Source organism: Plecotus auritus (genome assembly GCF_963455305.1).
Source record: "Plecotus auritus genome assembly, chromosome: 5".
NCBI lineage: Eukaryota > Metazoa > Chordata > Mammalia > Chiroptera > Vespertilionidae > Plecotus > Plecotus auritus.
Window position 1 is genome coordinate 149,907,142 of NC_137776.1, and position 22,051 is coordinate 149,929,192.

Here is a 22,051-nt window from a genome sequence, read left to right on the forward strand (position 1 = left end):
TATAGATCACAACAGCTCCCAATGGGCCATCCATTCCACCTTTTCTCTGTCTTAACTCCAACCCTGGCTGGTGCTGCCTTTACATATTTTGTTCCTATTGGAGATTTTTATATCAATTTTGAATTTTAAAAACAACCTCGTTTATCCTGAGTACCAAGTTTTTTGATACCTCCCTTAACTTCTCCCAAGGCAAGTGCCTCAATCCCCTCACCCTAGTCCAGTGGTCGGCAAACTCATTAGTCAACAGAGCCAAATATCAACAGTAGAACGATTGAAATTTCTTTTGAGAGCCAAATTTTTTAAACTTAAACTATATAGGTAGGTACATTGTTACTAACTTAATTAGGGTACTCCTAAGCTGGCCTTTGCTTAAAACTCAAGGGGCCAAAGAGCCGCATGTGGCTCGCGAGCCGCAGTTTGCCGACCACTGCCCTAGTCAGTCAGCCCTGGACAGAAACCAGCAACAAGCCCAGCTGTTGATGGGGTGGGGTAGGTGCAGGTTTCATAGTAAGGACTCAGCCCTGCATGCCGATAAAAAAACAACAACAAAGGCTAATCTTGCACCTCCGAATCTGGCTCTCAAAACACAGGGAGCTTTATCTCTTTTAACTTATGCTTGTAATGGACAGGCCTGGCTAATGAAAATAAAGTTGGGGACCACTCCAATCCTGATGACAGCTACCCTCTTTGTATTACAAGATTAACACCTGGTGGAGCTTAACTCTGAGTGTCTGCACTCTACTAGTCATTTCCCATTCACTGACTTAGAATAAAAAATCTCGAAGTGAGAAAGTGTAGACAGAGAACACAATTGGTTAAAAATAGGGAGAAAGGTAAAACTTGCAGACAAATAGCAAGATAGTCACATCTATGGAATCAACCAACTGGTAAATCCCCAACAGTTCCACTTAAACACTTTTTAAAAGCTACTAAAGAACAACTTATTTTTTAATAGAGACTTTAAAAGCACACATCAAAACTGTAAAAGCAGGTCTAATCCAATACTGGCATGGTCTGAGAAACTGTGCTTGCTGGAATATTGCATGGAGTTTGGAAATGTTAAGCTCTCATCTGGTTTTTCCTTTTGCTCCTCTTCTTCCCCAGCCCCCAAGCAGTGAGACAAAGTGACTGACCAAGCTCACTGAACCACTGGGCCTCAACCAGGAGTCCTGGCCATGTTTCAAATTTCCTTTGATTCTTACAAGTTATTTTAACCTGCAGACAGTGTTGTTAGGTTGGTTACAAGTGCAATCAGTACTGCTAATTTTCATAACTTTTAGGACAAGCGCCAAGTCCCAAAGTGTCTTGTAAATCGTGAAGTTGGTCAGCACAGACAAGGAGAATAGGAGAAACATGCAGCTAGGAAGACCTGAGTCACTACACAGAGGCCCAAGGGTGTTTCCCCCACTGGCCTCATCCTCAGGGAAGAAAAACTGAATTGAGGACCAGGTGACCCAAACTCAAGCATCAACAGGTGCTCGGCCTTGACAAGGCCCAGACTCTGAACACTTGCTCACAGCTGCCAGAGCAAAACACCTACCCCCAATCTATTTCACAGCATGAGGCAAATCACTTTTGACAACTGGGAAGTGCTGTATAAATTCCAGCCACTAATGACAACTCATGGCATGGCTTTACCAGCCTGCTGAAAAGATACACAAGTGGAACAAATAAGGCTTACATATCAATTTACAGAACACATTGTTCCCCAAAAATATCAAATGAGGTAATACCATGCCACATGACAGAGAAAAAAAAAGCCTTTAAATTTCACATGGCTAGCTGGGCCAGTGTGGCTCAATGGTTGAGCACTGACCTCACGGTTTGATTCCCGGTCAGGGGCACATGCCTGGGTTGCGGGCTGGATCCCCAGTGGGGAGCGTGCAGGAGACAGCCAATCAGTAATTCTCTCATCACTGATGTTTCTCTCTCTCTCCCTTCCTCTCTGAAATCAATAAAAACATATTTTTTAAAAAAATTTACACAGCTAAACATACTAGGGAGAAACCTCAAAGCAACTAGACTCACAGTAACCTGCTGGTTTTTATTGTACCCTAACACAGAATTGCCTTAATTTTTAATGAGAAGTCTCCACCTTTCTTGTATAGAGATAGCTAGAGTTTAAAATCTACCTAGAGAGAAATGGACAGGCAGAGATCTATACTAGTAAAAGACTCAAAAGAAAAAACATTTGTCTAATGCTATGATAAAAGATTTAAGTATCCATTACCACCACTAAGCCGTTGACTTCTCAGTAACCAGCCACAAACGGGAGCAGAGAAAGTAAGGGGAAGGCTTATCAGGAAGTGTTGACACAACATAAACATGGACTGTGGGCACCAAACCAAGTAAGGAAACCACAATTATACCACTCTTGATTTGGACGCACTTCCACTTTTTTTTTCCCAGACGGAAAAGTCTGGTGAGACTTGACACTGAAATCTCTAAAACTCACTCCTTCAACAAACCCGCTGAAAGGTGGGAAGGGAGAGCCGCAGTCACACTGGAGATAAATCTTAACATTAAAGCTCTCTCCACAGAAAGTTTCCCCATTACTGCATTTTTTTTCAGTAACAAAGATGTTGTCAGAAATGACAATTTTTTTGTGTCCCCAGATGATGCCTTGCTAGCATTTGGTTATAAGCCATAAAGCAGGACTAATTTCAGCCTGTCAGGAGTCTCGCTAATGCCCAGTTTCCCCCTAGAGAGAATTCCTGTCAAATCTAATGAGAGCTCCAAAGGCCCTCTCTACAATATAATGAGCACTTAGGCCATGCTGGTGATCAGGCGGCAAAAAGCATCAATTTGAGCCTGGCTACACCCTGGGGGCCAGACATCACCAGTTTTAATAAGAATTATGATTACTAGCTGCATCGAATGTCTCCTCAGAACTTATTATTAATGTGTGACATTCAGGAGGATGTTTTTCAAATGTAAGGCCACTTTAAACTGAATTATAGCACTGCTTTGCATACCACTCTAGTTAAGGGTCTGTCAGCATTTACAATATAAACTAAATTTCAGAGAGCTGAATTCACTACTACGAAGAATATGGCATCTCTGAGCTTTTCATATTTTTCAAATTACTGAGCCAATTACATACAGCATATTATTAATGCATAGTGGCTCCTAGATGGACAAATGCCTCATGGAGTACAGGTTATTAGAAAACTATTTTCACACCATGGAGGTTCCTGACCATCTTCTCCCCTTCTTCCTTTTTCCTATGTGATAAAGAGGTCTCTCTGCCATGTAACCTATAGGAACCCAGAAGAATTACACACCTCCTTAACTCCCCTAATAAATCCAGCACCAGCATATATCACACAGAGGTGGCATTCCCTTGTAAAAGAGTCAGGGAGATTATTAAATCCTTTGAGTTCATGAGTTTAAGAAAAAAACTTGATCTTCTCTTAATCTTCCAGAATACTTGTTGGGGAGGGGGGGGGAAGATGGAAGTAGGGAGCTTTAGGGTTAACTTATTCTAAACAATGACAGGTTAGATACAGGGGTGGGCAAACTTTTTGACTCGAGGGCCATAATGGGTTCTTAAACTGGACCGGAGGGCCAGAACAAAAGCATGGATGGAGTGTTTGTGTGAACTAATATAAATTCAAAGTAAAGGAGCAGAGGGGAGAGCAAGAGAACCGGATAGAACAGCCGGATCCGGCCAGGGCCGTAGTTTGCCCACGGCTGGTTAGAACTTCTTGACCAAATTTATTTGCATCATTTATTTAAATGACCATAGATCTTTTAGTCCAATTACTATCAACAAGTTACAAGTGTTCCAATCAGGCACTAGCCATTTAAACATACAAAAACAAAGACACAAAAACAAAGGCACAAACCCAACATAAACTAAGCTACCAACTCTGTAAATCAGAATAAAATCAGCACTTTGAAAGGCCCAATGGTATTATTAATGAAAGGCCCTGAATGTCACTATCTCTTTCCAAACACATATCTGAGAACAGATCTGATGTACAGGATGATAACTTAACATTATGAAACCTATGATGAATTAAAAATCAAAGAGTGCAGAGTTACAAAAGCAGAATTCAACTCTGAAACATACTTGCTTAATGAAAGTCTTTGAATATAAGGAAGATCTGAAGCCTGAACTAATCAATTTCTCCACTGTGCCCCAGCCGGTCAGCCATGCTCTTTAATTTAATGAAACAAGGGTTTGAGATGAAATAGCACATATACATCAAGTAAGAATTGTATTGTTGCACTTTGAAATGTGTCCAACTGTGCAACTTCATCTGATGATAATTTTTTAAGAGGCAATCGATTTCTAAAAGACTTATTGTACCAGCGTCTTGATGAAAAAGTGAATGTCAGCATATCTCCAGAATACTTACGCCTTGCCATTAATGCTTTCTTTGGCAGACAATGACTACTCAATCGAGGGTCCTTTGGGCTGAGCAATCATTTAGCTTTTCTTCTCTTATGAGGTCCTTAGTGCCTTGTTCCAGCTCAATACTCTTTTTATACACCATTATAGTAGCCATAAGTGTGAATTTTATGGGAACTTGCAAACTCATAGTCATAGCTAGAGCTTTCCAGTCACTAATCTTTTCATGCTTTTAAAACCACTAGGACTGAAGCAATTCCCAACATATGCTGTGGCCATAAAGGAACGCTTTTTTTTTTTCACCTCCAAACCTGCACCAACTGAGAAATTTTTTCCAAAAAGATGTATGCAAATAAGCCACTAATTCTGAGTATCACTTTATGCAGCCCCAAAGCATAAAAAAAATTCCATAGTTAGTCTTATATCTTGTTTAACCTTATTTAAAGACGGGAGTGTCTCACAGGTCCACACTTCTTTCCAAACCAGAACAAAAACATTAGCAACTTCGGCAACTCTACAGAATGCCAAAATCTTTCAGGGAGAATATATCTATCAGGTAGAAAAGGAAACTCGGAGTCTCAATTCCCATCTGCCTATATAAACAAGCTAGTTTACATTTCCAAGAACCTCTCAGTCATTTAAAAATTGTGTAACTGTCAAGAAGCAAAGCTTGCTGCAGAATACTACCACCAGTTTACAGGAAGGGAAACCAAGGCAGAAAAATGGCATACAACCCCCCAACTACAGGACAAAGCCAGTATTAAAAAATCATGACTCATTTGTTGTTTTAGCTTGAGATTGAACTAAAGCTTACCTGTTTATGCATTTCTATGTTTAATCCATATGACATTTCATAATACTGCAAAAAAAAAGAATCAAGCATTTCATTAACTCACATTTTATAATGCTAAAAACACATATTTGCTCATATTATGTGAAGAGGAAAAAGTCTAATCCTGGATACCTACCATCACATAGTGCCTCTGCATTTCTGTCTTTTCACTTGCCAGTTTCTCACATTCCAATTTAAGGCTACGAAAACAAAACAGGCAACTTAATGTAAACATTATGTCACTTGTTTTAACATCTGCCTCACATATTTGCACTTCAAGTAAAAACACAGACCAATTGGGAAAAGCCATAAACTATCTAGGTAAACACCCCAAAAACTTTGTCCCTTCATTTAACAGAGAAAAGAAATTAAGTGAGCATTACAGGGTACCCACTCAGCAGCTGGTCAGATGCACCAAGAAGAAAAAAACTGTCAAAACCTCTGATCTACCCATAAGACTGTTGTCTCCTGTTGGTCATCTGTTTGTTCCTACTTCCCTGCATCAAGGTTTGCTTCTCCGGAGGGACTCTACCAAAATCAGGCCTTGGCTTAATCTTCAGTCTCAGGCATAGGCTGTACTATCTTTACCAACTCAGTCTCTAGGTTGTAAAGTTACTTCTACAACTGTTGATCCCTTTTAAAAACTTTGGTTTTTAAATCCCTGCCAAAATATATCAAGCAGCTATTGTGATAGTGGGTTGAAGTCCTTCCTGATTGGTAAACACAGTGTGGGCAGGTATGCCTCAAGCTCTAGAGATTATCTTCAAGCAGACAAAAGGTCAATAATCAGAAAGCCTCTGACAAAATAAGAAAATTCAGCCCTAGCTGGTTTGCTAAGTGGTTAGAGCATTGGCCCGTAGAAGGAAGGGTCTGGGGCTTGATTCAGGGTCAAGGGCACATACCTCTATTGCAGGCTCAATCCCCACCCAGGTTTAGGGCACATGCGGAGGCAACCAATCGATGTGTTTCTCTCACATGAATGTATCTCTCTCTCTCTCTCCCCCTTCCCTTCCACTCTGTCTAAAAATCAATGGTAAAAAATATCCTCAGGTGAGGATTAACAACAAAACAAAACAAAACAAAATGCACACTAAAGCATATGTGTGCTTTTTCTCAACCATGACAAAAATTAAGTCAATTACAGCGCTAGCTGGTTTGACTCAGTGGATAGACCGTCAACCTGCAAAGTGAAGGGTCCCGGGTTCCATCCGTCAAGGGCACATGCCCGGGTTGTAGGCTCAATCGCCAGCAGGGGGTGTGCAGGAGGCAGCCTATCAATGATTCTCTCATCACTGAGGTTTCTATGTCTCTCTCCCTCTCCCTCCCTCTCTGAAATCAATAAAAATACTTTTTAAAATAAAATTGTCAATTGCCGTTATTTCTTAGCTCTGATCAGTTAAAACTTCGTAGAAAAGAAGAAATTTAACGTTTTTTTAAAGTCCACTATGAATTGGTTGCTTTACAGTTTTCACTTATAAATCTTTTGAAGTAGGTCTCATTAAATGAGACTAAAGCTAAGATGGATATAAATGTAACTCCAATCCCCTGTCCTACCCAAACCAACCCAGAATGACACCAAAGCTGGTGAATTTCCCTTACACACATCAACCCCGTCGTCACCACCAATACTAGACACAGCTAAAGGCATCTAACTTTCCATAATGGACTTTGCCTCAGACCACCCAATTCTCTAGCATGGCAAACAAGTGATTTCAACACTGGCTTTGCCTCCCTGAACCCGCACTCCAGGGCTGGGCCATCGGCTGAACCAAGGTTTTAGCTCAGTCTGTTGCAAAATAAATAAATGTAGTGCAAATATTGATGGTTCTCATGCAACTCCTAAATACACGAAAATAGACTCCCTGGAACAGCAGCAAACGGGTAAAAGGGAAACAATGGGAGTAGGAGGAGACAAGAGAAGGGGCTGCCCAGGAAGAGCCAGGAAAGAGGGTAACGTGAATGACAGATCTTTACTGCGACTCCACACGCCACCACCTGGACGCCTGAATTAAGTACAGCCGTCGCCACCACCTCCACCCGGCTGGGCGACAAGGAGCACCGGGCTGTCCGGGCGACTATTCGCCCGGCAAGGCCGGACACGCACCTGTGATACTGAGCCTGCAGAAACTGGAATTCCTCTTTAATGCGGTCCAGGGACTCTGGAATAGTGAACTTGAAGGGCTGGCCTGCAGCCTGGTGCGGCGTCTGGGGCGACAAGCAAGGGGGACCGAGGGTCGGGGATGTGGGCGGATGGATAAAGCAGTAAGCCAGAGGAGAGAAAAGTGGGTGGGATACAAACAAAAAAAAAATTAAGTTAGAAGTGGTAGAAAACGGAGTCTTGAATTCGAGTTTGCGCTTTACTTTGTGGAGGAAGAAAATGAACCCTCTTCCAACCCCCAGCTTCTAGAGAGGCTCGGAGCCTCTTCCAGCCTCCAGGGTGGGTCGTAATAAGTGCGCAGGATCACCCGGCTGGAGGGAAAGGGGTTCCCCAGCCGCCTCTGAGAATCGGGCCAGATATTGGAGATCGCCGCCCCCTCCCCCACGGGGGCGAAAATGACCCAGGGGACTAGAGGAGAAAAACAACTCCCAATCGCTCCCAGTTCCCAGAGTCGCCTGGGCCACCTCCAGGCGCGCCAGAACGGGGGCCTCATTGATATGCAAATAGGCGAGACCAGAAACAAAGGGGGGCGCCCTACCGCCCCGGGGAAGGGGGAGGATGTGGCTGCGGGAGCCAAACCCCAGCCTCTCCGGGCGCCCCCGCCTTCCCTGTCTAGACGTCAAGTAGGAGTGGGCCCAAAGGAATTGGGGGAAATTGGGAGTTTCAGCCCATAACCCACTCCTGGAGGCCAGAAGCCGGGACCTCCCAGCCTTGCACTTCCAGAGACCGGAGGTTCCGCCAAAATGTAGCAGTCACCCACCTCCCTACGGCTCGGAAGAGCACCTCCTCCCCCACCACAGCCCTGCCCCCCCACCTCCCCAGCCAACCGCGCCTCACCGGGTGCCGGCTCTGCGGGAACATCGCTCTGGCGGTGGCCGCGGCTCTGTTCCCGGGCAACTCAATTCTCCGCTCAATTTCCAACTTTAATCCCGCCGAGGAAAATTAAGCTGGGAAGCAGGCAGAAGCGGGACGCGCCGGGGGCCCGCTGGCCACGCACGCAGGCGCGCTCGGAGGGGCGCACCGGCCACTCGGCGCCCCCGCGACTCCTGCTCCCGCCGGTGCGGGCTCCCACGTTCAGGGCCACATCGCGGGGCACCCCGGGCCCGGCAGCACCCAGAACCTCCGCAGCGACGCACTGTTTTCCAACCCGTGGGCCTCGACCGCCTGGGCGGGGAGGTGGGGGCGCGGTGGCTCCGGCCCGCTCCCGTAGGCTATCCGCGTGCGCGGCAAACGTCCCGGACAAACAAATCCAGGCGGGTTGCTTTCCTTTGCTCTTCTCCCGGTTCGTCTCTTCTCCGGGGTTTCCCCGTGGCGCCGACGGCGGGCGAGGTGCAGGTGGTTTGGTGCCCCCGGCTAACCCCACACAAACAAACCTGGTGACGTTCGGAGCCGACCCCCGCGGGTCCAGGCAGCGCCTTCGGGCGGGCGGTCGCAGGCCCCCGAGAGACTGAGGGAAGCGAGGTAGGGGCCGCGGTGGAGTCTCAGTCCCGGCAGAGGAGCGCCAAGGCGGGGAAAGTGCGGAGGACGCGCCGGGAGGCAGCTCGGCACACCCCGTGCGACCAGCACTCGATGTTCTCTCCGGTTGCACAAACGTTCCAGGCCCGATGGGGGCTATTCCACGGAAGGTAATCCCCCAGCCGCCCGCTGCTCCTTGAGGCTGGGGCGCATCCGGACGCGGCGCCCGATGAGCACTCTCCCCGCACGACCGGCCCGGCCGCTTCGGACCTTTCCTCCGAGCCCCTTCCTCGGTCTTCTTTCCTTCCCTTCGTCTGCCTCCACGTAAAAGGCGCTCCAGCCCGCTGCAAAGTTCTCTTACGACCCGGGGTACGACATCTACGAGATGGTGGCGAGGAAAGCAGGAGTGAGCTCTGCTGCTCGGCCTCCCTCCCGGCCGGCAAACTCCGCGGGCGAGTCTGGAGTAGTCGCGACAGGGGCAGCCAGCGGGGGTTAAGTCACCGCCGGCCGGCTGAGGTCCGGGCTGGTGGCGCGGGTCCCGCCCGGCCTGGAATAGGTGTGTGGGGGTGGGGGGGGAACGAAGGGGGGTGCAGCCAGCTGCCTCGGGGACGCGGGGCACAAGGAACCCGCCGACGCCGCTGCTGCTCCTGCAGCCGCCGCTCCAGCCGCCGCCGCCTCCCGCGTATCTCGCGCCGGTTACATTAACACGCGGTTTCACACTCCGGAGCTAACCAGCGCGAACCCCGCCCAGCCCCACGCGGGCCCCGCCCAGCTCCGCGCAGGCGGGGGACGCGAGCAACGAGCAGGCAGGCGACTGAGGCCTGGGCGGTTGGGAGGGGGGGGAGCTAGCCAGCGTCAGCCAATCGCGTGTGTCCTGCCCAACGTGGGGTGTAGACGCCATACCTTCCCGGAGCCTATGGCGGCGCAGCACTGGACGGGCCGCCCTGCTCCCACTCCCCCTCCTCTTCTATCCTACTGGCTTCCATCTCCGCTGTCTCCCCCGTCTCCCTCCCACTCCTCCCAACCCTCCTCAGCCAGCCGCGTCCTACAGAGCTGGGTGAGGAACTGTTCCTGGAGGAACCGCGGGACGCGAAGCCAGCCAATGGGAAGCGACGAGACGCGGAGATTGGCATTGTGGATGGGAAGGTCGGTGGGAAGGAGAGCCGCGGAGCCGGGCTGTCAATCAAAGTAACGTGGGGCTTGCGAGGGAGCGCGCTGGGCGCGCGCGAGCAGGAGGGACCCGCAAGCGTGTCTCCGCGGAAGCTGGGGGCCCGAGTTTGCAAAAATCCTGCCACTTGTTCACTTTTCCCTGGAATGAAAATCCTGAGATTTAATGAAAGTAACTCAGAGACTATCCGCGTAGTTTATTGGAGGGGGATTAGGGGAAGAGGAAGGTAGGCTTTTTGTAGTTGAAGCCAAATGCATCTTGGGGTGCTGGCCTCTTGTTTGATACTACCCTTTTGAGAGTGAGGTCACATTTTAAAGAATATATATATTTTTATTGATTTCAGAGAGAATGGGAGAGAGAGAGAAACATCAAGGATGAGAGAGAATCATTGATTGGCTGCCTCCTGCACGCCCCCTAATGGGGATCGAGCCCGCAACCCGGGCATGTGCCCTTGACAAGAATGGAACCCGGGACTCTTCAGTCCACAGGCCCACACTCTATCCAATGAGTCAAACCGGCTAGGGCGTGAGGTCACATTTTAAAATTTCTCTGAGGTTTGTTTTTCCTTGAGTTGCCTTTTCGCTATTGCACAAGAAGGAGTGGTCTGTGCACTTAGTGGAAAATGCATAAATGGGCAAAGCATTGGTTGTCGTATAAGACTAGGCTTTTCATGCCCACGCCCCCTTTGCACCCAGCATCACAGGATTTGGTTTTTATCTGACGATTTCAAACCATTTTGCAATATAGTCAATCTGCCTTCGTTTGGCATCAAGTATACCCAAGGTGCTGCCAGGGTAAGGCACGCGCGTCCCAGTCGCAAATGCGATGCTTTGCCCTGCAGCTCGAAATTTAGGATCCCTGTCTTAAAAGTCCCAACTTCGCAGTGTTGGGGGATAAGCGGCTGCTGAGAGTTTTAGGGGCCTCAGCAACCCGATCATGAGTCTGTCTGCAATTCCTGGAAACAAAGGGAGACAATAGGATAAGCGTGCATTGAGACCTGAAAAACCAGCCCTGTCCACCTCCCACCCATAGTTTGGGTGGTACCCCAGGGCTGAGTCCTAAAGGAGCTAAATGGGAAGCGTTGGTGTAAATGCCTTGACTAAAATTATTATGAAGTGGAAATTGACTTAAAAGGGATTTTGAGATTTTCAATAAATGGGCATACTGTATAAATTTCCAGTTTTTGTCTGTTTCTCCAAATATCCCACACAGCAGAAAACCTTCAGTATTTCTACATTTATTCTTTTGTTTAAAGAACAGTTCAGTGGAGCTATTTCCACATGATCAGTGAGTGAATAATGCTGTTTTAGCCTAATGGTGGTGAATTCTTCCTTGAGAAAGACACATCTTTGACAAGCATTCATCTTACGTTGGATTGTACTTACCAAGTTTTTAGTGCTAATAACCAACACCGTGGTCCTATTATTTTACTTTCAAGAGACTTATGGAAAGACATTTATTGAAACAAATACAATTTGTAGAGATCTTTTTCTTGAAATATTAAAAGCATCCTTGTAGATAATACATTTCACTGTTGGAGTTGTTTTTAAATATGTATGCTATTGATTTGTCTATAATTGCATCAATCCCAAATATCAATTATAAATAAAAAATTAAAGGAGTGATTTTTACCCAGCCTTTACAAGACCATGGTAAATTCTTAGACAAGTTTGGCTTTGTGGCTTTCAGTATTCTTATTAAGGAGGTTTAGGAAGGGTGTCATATTATTCATTTTGCTAAAATAGAGAATGGGAAGGAAGGGAATACTGCCCCTCTTTTCTTGGTTAAATTTAGTGATGACCAGAACAGCCTTGCTCCACACACAGGATTTCTTAAAGTTGTATGATCCATGGGCAACTAAGTTTGCCCTTTGGCAACCTCTCTGCCTTGAAATCTTCATCTAGTGATTGGGACACAGATGCCACGTATGATCAGCTTCAGGACATTGTAGAAAGTCCTTGCCTATCACAAATATGCCTGTGTGTTTTTGGCTGGAACAACTGGGGCCACTGAGACTTCTCCCTGGCTTACCCAAGTTTTACTTTGATTTACTGGCACAGGCTGATGATTAAGTTTAACAGGAATGAAAATATTGCTACTTCTCTTCTACTCTCGCCTTTCCATCCCCTTCAAAATCATTTCTAACACGGTGCCTTTAAATGTTCTCTAATATAGCTATTCAAAGCAAACATGTCTACTCACTGTATTTCCCAGTTTGCCATGGGTCACAATTTGGAAGTCTCTTTTAACCAATGCTTTGTTACCAGTAGAGTTTGAAACACCGGCCCATCTGATTTCCTTATACTGTAATAACTGGAAAAAAGAAAGAATAATGAATTTTTAAATTGGAAGGCCTTTAATTGTGTGCATAAAGATGGTGTGTTTTCGATGGCTTCTTTTAGGGCAGCGCATTCTCCTTGAGAGAAGGGCCCCTTTTCAAGGTCATATTTTCTCTGTGATTGTCATGCTGTAATAATTATACTGTAAAACTCTCACCAAACTGCATTACAATTGATGGTGTTTAAATAATCAAGTAGCTTTAATCTTACGTTTTAAATAAATAATATATGTGCAGATTGCCTACAGCCTGTTTAAAACAAAATGGTCCTACTCATGAAATCTATAATTTTGATCTTCTATTTAAAGTCTGTTAAACATAATCTTCTTTACCTTTAACATATTCATAGGTTGATGATGGTTTTACATGAAATAATATTAAACATTCCGCTTCCATAGGGAAAAAAAATTGTCTTTGAAAAAAGTTGTCTTTTTATTTTCTGAAAAAGAAACAAAAAGATCATCAGATTGTTTATTGTATCTCCATATATGTATATATTTACATTCATTTGTTGCTGATTATCAAATGCTCAACTCAGCAATGGTGTAAGTAATTACAAAAACTAGATGCTACATATAGTAGCAATAGGAAAAATTATGGCTGCTGGTTATAGAAATGATGCATCTTCATTTAAATTTATTATGTTTTTTGAAATAAAGAATAATTATATCAAATTTTAAAGGATGTTTTGACATTTTCTCTATTCTCTATCTTTTAACTGTGAGTTATTGTGTATACATTTCCTCATTTGACTTTTTTTTTTTTTAAGCTGGGAGTTTCTTAAACCTAAGAATGTAGGGTACAGAAACGTTTTTTCCCTAGAATTGCTTTATAACCTTCCCTTCCCACCTCTTTACCAAAGAAAAGCACAGGATGGGCATGGGGGTGGGGTGGGTGGGTGGAGGGGAGAAAGCAGAAAAGAAAAAAAAATCAGTAGCAGATCCATGGAGCAGTAAAACCTCAAATAAAATCACATCCAAAGAATCTCTTGTGGTTTCACACAATATGGTAAAATTAGAGATTGCAGGAAACCAACTAAATTAAACTGGGAGTATTTGAAGAGAAATGAGCAGACTTTATGAAAATGACACATTGACTGACCAGTATGCTTTTTTATCAACAATTTTTTGTTAAGACGCAGATCAAAGGAACCTGCATATGTTTTCATTTTGTTCTAACTAGAAAATTACATCCAGATGTTTAATAGGCATTCGGTTGGTTTTTCAGCATTGATTAGATATGTTGGTTCTGTTTGCTTACAAGTGTAGCCGGATCATTAGCTAATGCAAAGAAATGTTTGCTGTGAGTTGCTAATTAGGGCTTTTGGAAACCCTCCATACTCAAGAACAATTTGTACAGTGGCCAGAAGAACTTGTGGGACTCAGGGAAGTTGTTTTCCCTTTTATGTCTGGGTGGGGAGAAGCAGACAACCCCGTTCCCTAATCTCCCTTTGCCCACGGGGATTGCGATGCTATCCCTGAGAACTGGAGTGCAAATAAATTAGGAAGAGACCACACAGGCACTCCCAAACACAGAGATAAGTGTACTCTTTCTGGAACAGCCACCAAGTGTGTCTTTGGGGATGGGGGGAGTGAATATCTAAAATGCTGAACATTAACATGTGGAAGATGCTTGGTGCTAATGTTATCAAATACACAGCCTTTTTAAGTATACTTTAGAGACAGATGGGAAAGCCCTTTATGATAAACGAGTGTACTTGAATTCATTACTGTAGTACTTATAATTAAAAATGTCTCCTTTGCAATTTCAGTACTTTAACAGGGTACAAGAGACCAAGCTTGAAAAGGGAAAGGCTGGGGCTGAGGAAGCGGAATTTGGGGGCGGAGGATGAGCCTGGGAGAAAATGCAGTTTACCTTCACAGCCCACCCATTTGTTTACCTTGTTAAAGCCCCAAAACTTGTAGGAGATTACCCATTCAGGAGGCTTTCAAATAAACTGTTTGAGAATTTGAGGCACCAGGCAGATAAACATCTTGGCTGGCCAATCACGTTTTTAAAAACCACTTGGCCTGCAGAAGAACACCGCCTCTGCTGGGGCCGAACTTTTGTTTATTTAAGTCTGTATTTCTAGAGAGAGGTATTGGGCCTAAATAGCCAGTGTTTATAAGCCATCATAGAAGTGCAGATACAAATGCTATGGTTGCGTGTTCTGCGTATCCATGCCCCTTCCAAGCCTGTTTACATCTATCTTGTACACATGTATGGCACACTCCTATGTGTTAAATGCAGAGAGATTAATTTGGGATTTTCACACCAATAGATTAGATTCATTAGTTTTTTTTAATAGTTCAAGCAGAGGGCTTTTCCGTCTGGGCTTTCCAAGTCCACTTAGGGAGATGTACTTGAAAAGCAAGAACAGTATTTGGGGGCAAAATCAGATCGACTGCCTGGAGCTCAGGCCATAATAATGGGTCTCAGTAAAGTTAGCTACCTACAGTCCTCACCCCCACCCCCACCCCACCCCCACCCTTAACCTACTCTAAAGTCTGGTAAAAGTTGTGATAATATACTTTTTTATTCTTTCATGTTAGCATTTAGCTCAAAAGAAGCTGAAGGGCATTTGGTAGACAAAAGAAAAAAGTAGTTAAAGGAAGCACCTTTGATGCTCCTTCCTACATACTCGCATTACAAGAGCAGACCTTAGCCTCTTACTGCTCCTTGCCTTGACCCACTTTGCTACAGGCTCTGGACTTGCTAGAAAATAACATTAAACTGAGACCTTTCCTTTTATATTGAAAGCTTTTGCCTAAGCAGTATCATTTAAATAACTTTCTCCCTGGAGTTAGCAATTTCTTTGAAGGGTTAAAGTTAGAATTCAGCTAATCTGTGATCTCTTTGTGTTCATGGTTGAAGGCAGGTGAGCTCTGGGGATGGAAAGGGGCTAGAAGGCAAGTAAATATTCCATATACCTCCATGGATTCTAGAATGGCAAGTCTAGGCCTAGGCAAACAAGTCAAATGACACAAATACAGAATGTTGAGACATTTCACAAGACAACTGTCCTGGACTGTTTAGAAAGTAAATATCAAGAGAGGTGGCAAGGGGGGGAGGGGAGGGAGAAAGTGGGAAGACTATTCCCTAAAAACAAAGACATGATGAAAATGCAATAAGTGAATATGTATTGGCTCCTGGTTCAAAAACAAAAAAAATCCAGCAATTAAGAAAGATGTTTTTGGACAATTTTAATGTGGACTGGATCTCAGTATTATGGAATTACGGTTAAGTTTTTGATGCAAGAATATTGTGGTTGCCTATGGGGATGTTATTCGGAGAAGATGCATGGTGAAACATGCAACTTCAAATGATGCCGGCAGCTTCAAATAAGTGTGTGTGGAGCAAAAGAAAGCAAATTTAGCAAAAACTATAGTTATAGAATTTAGGGATAAAATCTGCAGTTACTCATTTTACTATTCTTTCAACTGTTCTGTATGCTTGAATATTTTCATGATAAAAAGTTTGATTTCTGAAAATACTGTGGCTAGAGCATCGGCCTGCAGACTGAAGGGTCCCACGTTCCATTCCGGTCAAGGGCATGTACCTTGGTTGCAGGCACATCCCCAGTAGGGGGTGTGCAGGAGGCAGCTGATCGATGTTTCCCTCTCATCAATGTTTCTAACTCTCTATCCCTCTCACTTCCTCTCTGTAAAAATTCAATAAAATATATATTTTTTAAAAAGTTTAGGGAACAATTTTAGGTTCATTGTCCACATCTTTTTCTTCATATGTTAAATGGAAATTTCTTTTGGAGTTAAAAGATTAGCTTGCAATGTTTCTAGTTTTCAAAAGTACAAAAAAAAGTTATCTCTTTTTTTTTTCTGATCATGGAAAACCTGTCATATTAATAACCAAAGTATTACCCAGTGTTTTTACCCTGGATCTTTGAGTAATTTTATTTTGTTATTTATGCTATTTTATATTTGTTTATTTTTTTCTGTAATCTCAAATATTCATTAGTTATTAATTAATAGAAAATGGAAATCTTTAAATAAATTAAGGCATTACATTAGCAGTCCTTTAATGCATCGTTTTGTGGGCCATCAAACTCAGAATCACCAGGAAATCTACTAAAAAATAAACTATTTGTATGTTAAAAATAAAGTAGCAGCAAATACATTTTATTTTAATTTTTTAATTCCCATTATAGATCATTGTTATGCTCACCTTTTCATCACTTAAGTCTAGCAGTGAAATTTATAAATTTGATTTGGAAGTTTCTTTGATACTTTGAAATAAAATGCTGAAACGGATTATTGCTGTGAACTAAGCTTTAAATATTAATCTTGTAAAGAAATGAAAATAGCACTAAATGTTGAACAATGATGTTATGCTCATCTGGAATCATAGAAGCACATGTTTATGAAATGCTAGTAAATCATTTTATAGCCTGGCCAGTGTTGCTCAATGGTTGAGCATGGACCCATGAACCAGAAAGTCACGGTTTGATTCCTGGTCAGGGCACATGCCTGGGATGTGGGCTGGATCCCAAGTAGGGGGCGTGCAGGAGGCAGCCTATCAGTGAATGATTCTCTCTCATCATTGATGTTTCTATCTCTCTCTCCCTCTCCCTTCCTCTCTGAAATCAATAAAAAAAAATATATTTTTTTAAAAAAATAGTTTTCTTGAAAAGTCACAAGGCATAATCTGAGAGGTGACAGTTGGAATGTGACATCCTTTTTTTTTTAATTTAATGGTAACTAGCATGTTTTAAAATTTTCTTATCACCATCATGTTTATTTGAAAGGAAAAATTTCTGTGACAATGGTAAACAGATTCTCATTTGCATACGAAAAGATTAAATCTACAACCTCCCATGAAAAACTTGCCTTAGAGACAAATATGAAAATACAGGGAATCCAGGACTTTTCAAACACAGTGACTAATCAGTCCATACAATATTTCCAGCCACCATGCACATAGCAATGATTACATAAAATGAAAACGTTAAAAATAACTGCTTCACCATGACAGAAAAAGCCCCATGGGGACAGAGTTATTCTGGTTTCCCCCATTCGCAGTCTCCACACTTCAGAACTGGCAAGCTACAATTGACACTTGAAAAACTGTTACAAAACACTGACAAGTAATACAGAAATGTTTATTAATGTAAACAGCCTGCCTCAAGGAATAATACCTTTCTTAAGAAAACTGGTTTTCCAATTAGCATTTCTATGGCGACAGGTATCTTCAGGTAACTCCAGAGAGCAGTTCAAGAAGTTATTTGCCTTTGCTGGAGAGAGAGGATGTGATCATATTTACATGTTTGATTTCTGAAAATTAAAAAATAATTGATAGGTTAAAAAGTCAATGTGCCTTAAAAAGAAAGGAAATCCTGACACATGCTACAACATGGACAAACCTGGAGGACATTATGCTAAGTGAAATAAGCCAGAAACAAAAAGGTAAATACTGTGTGATTCCACTTATATGAGGTAGCTAGAGTAGGCATAGATAGAAGGTAGAAAGAATAGAGGTAACCAGGGGGTGGGTAGAAGGAGGAATGAAAATTATTGCTCAATAGGTGTGAAGTTCCAGTTTTGCAAGATGGAATGAGTTCTATGGATGTGTGTTGGTGGTACCCCAACAATGTGATTGTACTTAATGACACTGAACTGTGCGGTTAAAATGGTCAAGCACTGGCCTGGTTCAGTTGGTTAGAGTGTCATCCCCATTGCAGGTTCAATACTCGGTCAGGGCACATACAAGAATTAACCAATGAATGCATAAACAAGTGCAACAACAAATCTCTCTCTCTCTCTCTCTCTCTCTCTCTCTCTCTCTCTCTCTCTCTTCTCCCTTCCTATCTCTCTCTAAAATCAATGAATAAAAAATTTTTAAATGTTTTTAGAACATGGTTAAGATGATTATATTATGAATTTTATATTATGTGTATATTACCAAAATACTATACTTTTTTTTTTATCTTGTACAAGTTTCACTGTGGATTCTCATCCTATTCATTTCCTGTATTTGTACATACCTTTGTTTATTGAGCACTTAGAGTGTCAGACACTGTTCTAAGTGCTTTACTTGTTCATATTACCTTATTTGACACTCACATCATTTCTGTAAGCAAGTATATTGTTGTCGATGAAAGTGGGGTTCTTGTGGTGTCCCAAGGAAAGCATTCCAGGAGACCCATAAGGGAGGATGAGGTCTAGTGATAAGATTTATTTGTGGTGCCAGATGCAAAATCAAAGGAGTTCCCCTGGGTTTCCAATGTCCCATCTCCATCTGTCCTGCTATGGAAAAAGTCCAATCTTGCCTTCATCGGGCCTAGAAATAGAGCCAGTATCCAGATATTTTGTGCCATGCTAAGGCTAGATCAGCCCAGCCTTTCTCCCCATCTGGCTACCCTTACAGCTGGGGCCCATGTTCAGAATCCGCATGGCTGCTGGGGCCACACATGGCTGTTAGAGCCACATGATTACTATGGAGAGAGAGCATGCAAATGACCTGGGTGAGTGTGTGTTACCAACAGAGAGAGAGAGAGAGAGAGAGAGAGAGAGAGAGAGAGAGAGAGAGAAGGGCTTTGTCTTTGTTAGTCTCAGGTTATATTATCTCAGGATTGGGAAAGACCATGCACTTTTTCAAAATAACCAATCAACGTCCCAAGCTTTCTCAGGCTTATGATGCGCCTACCCTCTATCCCATCCATTCTTTCCCCAGGTTAGACTGACGGAACTCTATGGTTGCCATCTTGGCTCCTATTGTACATGTGCTTAACTTCCCCTTTATTGCTCTATCCTTTCCCCGAATGATCTGTGGGGATGGAAGGTGGTTCCTGGGGAGTGTGTGAAGCTGTTATTTCCCATTGAAGCAACCTATGCTTCTTAGTTGATTATGCTTAATAATGTCTGATTCCCTTTGCTCCCTTCCTTTATTAGTACCAATCTACCTACACTAACACTATTGTCATCCCTGTTTTACTGACAAGAAACCTGAGACCTAGTACTTTCCCAGAGTGACATGTGCTGGCTGGGCCTTGAACCCTGGCACTCCAGAGAGCCCCCTGGCAGCCACTATCCAGAGCTGAGTACTTAGTTACCCGACACAGTGCCATTTCTCACTCTGCTCTCACTAGGTCACATCCCCATTGATCCACTAATAGGAAAACATTTATATGTGTTTTGCCCACAAGCCTGGTAGGATTTCTCTTGGTACTTTTGAGGTGAGGTTGAAACTTTAAGAATTTATATTCCTGTAAACAGAGCTAACAGTTGCCTCAGGGCTCTAGAATTGTATCTGCCAGCGAAGAATTGCAGCCACCTTCAGTTGTGTGCTTTCAGGCAGCACCCAATCCATACCCCAAATTGGAGTTCAGAGAGAGGGAGAGAGAGAAGGGCTCAATAACCCGCTAAAGCACAGGAATAAGAGAGACTGCAAGTCCTAATTTCATCTAGGATAGCAAAGCAAATGTCCTTATTTACAACTTTTTTAAAAAATGTATTTTATTGATTTTTTACAGAGAGGAAGGGAGAGAGAGTCAGAAACATCGACGAGAAAGAAACATCAATCAGCCGCCTCCTGCACACCCCCCACTGGGGATGTGCCCACAACCAAGGTACATGCCCCTGACCAGAATTGAACCTGGGACCTTTGAGTCCACAGGCCGACGCTCTATCCACTGAGCCAAACCGGTTAGGGCAGCCTTGGGCAAACTGCGGCCCGCGGGCTGGATCCGGCTGTTCTATCCGGTTCTCTTGCTCTCCCCTCCGCTCCTTTACTTTGAATTTATATTAGTTCACACAAACACTCCATCCATGCTTTTGTTCCGGCCCTCCGGTCCAGTTTAAGAACCCATTGTGGCCCTCGAGTCAACTTAAATAATAACATTAAAAATATAAACATATGCCCTGCCAGTGTGGCTCAGTGGTTGAGCATCCAACTGTAAACCAGGAGGTCACAGTTTGATTCCTGGTCTGGGCCCATGCCCCAGTTGCAGGCTTGATCCCCCTTGTGGGGCATGCATGAAGCAGCCAATCAATGATTCTCTCTCATCATTGATGCTTCTATCTTTCCCTCTCATTTCCTCTCTGAAATCAATAAAAATATTAAAAACAACAACAAAAACCAGGGGAGTCATGTATAGTTCCATGATTAATAATGGTTTGGGATATCTTGATAATAGTAGACATGTACTCTGGGTCCTGATAACATGTTTGGAAAAATTTGACCTGTTAAATGTAAATGGATTTGTTTCTATCTTTCAAAGCCCTCTTAAAATCAATGGCTTTCAAATATTGTTGACTATGATCCATACTAAGAAACACATTTTTAAACTCTCAGTCCATTCCCTCTATTTTACATACACACACACAGGTCACATCCACAGATTGCAACACATAATTTAAAAACACTGCTTTAAATTATGCTGTTGTATTAGTTAGGATTCTCCAGAGAAACAGAACCAATAGGATCTCTCTCTCTCTCTCTCTCTCTCTCTCTACACACACACACACACACACACACACACACACACACACACACACACACGAATTGGTCACATGCATATGGAGGCCACGAAGTCCCACAATCTGCCATCTGCAAGCTACAGAACCAGGAAAGACAGTGGTATAATTCAGTCCAAGTCCAAGGGGCCACTTGTATAAGTCCCAGTGTGTTGTGAAGTCAGAAGAACCAGGCACTTGATGCCCCAGCTCAAGAAGAGAGTTAGCCCTTTCTCCTCCTTTTTATTTGACTCCCACCCACATTGGTGAGGTCCATCTTTACTCAGTCTATTGCATCCAACACTAATCTCTATAAACACCTTCACAAACACACCCAGAAATGTGTTACCAACTCTCTGGGCATCCCTTGGCCCAGTCAACTTGACATATACCGGTGAAATGAACTATTACAGCTATAGAGTTTTTCAATTTGAATATTAACACCGCCAGCTATGGAAAGTCATTAACCCTAAAACCATATTCATAAAAAATGGCAACATCAGTCTACTCAATAATATTAGGACAGATTGTTCTTTCCTTTACATTTTTTTGCAACGATAAATCATAATCCCTGCCTTAAATGAAGTTATATTCTAACTTCCAAATCAATAGGATTCAGAGCTCTTCAGAGAATTTCCTGAATAATTATTTTGTCATCCTTTCCTCTGCTGTCCCATTTCTGCCTTTCCCTCTTTCCCCTTTTAGCATCCTACCCCATCCTCCACATCTCCTAGCATCCTTCATCTATCTCCAGGGCCCATCTGGAGCTTAGAGTGATATAACAAAAAGAGCACCAGTCTCAGAGACAGAGTCCTGAAATGGAATTTCCTCTACCTCTTACCTATGACCTTCGGCAAACACTTCTCTCTGGACCTCGGGTTCCTTACCTATCAAAGCAGGAAAATAGCACACATCTCTCAAGGTGGTTGCGTGGACTGCAAGAGATTAGCTGAGATTACTTAGTATAGTACTTAACACAATGGCTGGCCCTGACAACCTGGTTCTCTTCATGTTTTTTGCCGGGGGTTGATGAAGACCCTGCCTCAGGTCACCAGAAACAGGGGAAATGCTACCCCTACTAATATGCACCCTGGAAAATCAGACTGCAGCAGGATTCCAAAAGTGTGTCCTGTCATAGCCCAATACTCGGACCCACGAAATACATCATGATGGTGTTTCTCTGTGGCAGGATAAATGGATCGTAGGGAAAGGCCAAGCCACCGACCTAGAATGCCCTACGAACTAACGCCCATTCATACGCTGTTTGATACTCAA

The 22,051-nt window shown here is 43.5% G+C and overlaps 1 protein-coding gene across 4 annotated transcripts in view; it reads right to left on the minus strand.

Moving 5' to 3' along the window:
• The window catches only part of TLE1 (TLE family member 1, transcriptional corepressor), an 88,410-nt gene extending 80,083 nt beyond the window's left edge, over positions 1 to 8,327 (minus strand). For all 4 annotated transcript variants that reach the window (XM_080669563.1, XM_080669562.1, XM_080669561.1 and 1 more), the window contains exons 1-4: positions 8,185 to 8,327; positions 7,294 to 7,394; positions 5,326 to 5,389; positions 5,172 to 5,216 (exon numbers count right to left, since the gene is read on the minus strand). In XM_080669563.1, the coding sequence (XP_080525689.1) occupies positions 5,172 to 5,216; positions 5,326 to 5,389; positions 7,294 to 7,394; positions 8,185 to 8,208 (234 nt within the window). In that variant the 5' untranslated portion in view covers positions 8,209 to 8,327. The remainder of the gene's footprint in view (positions 1 to 5,171; positions 5,217 to 5,325; positions 5,390 to 7,293; positions 7,395 to 8,184) is intronic.
• Positions 8,328 to 22,051: the final 13,724 nt, after the last annotated feature.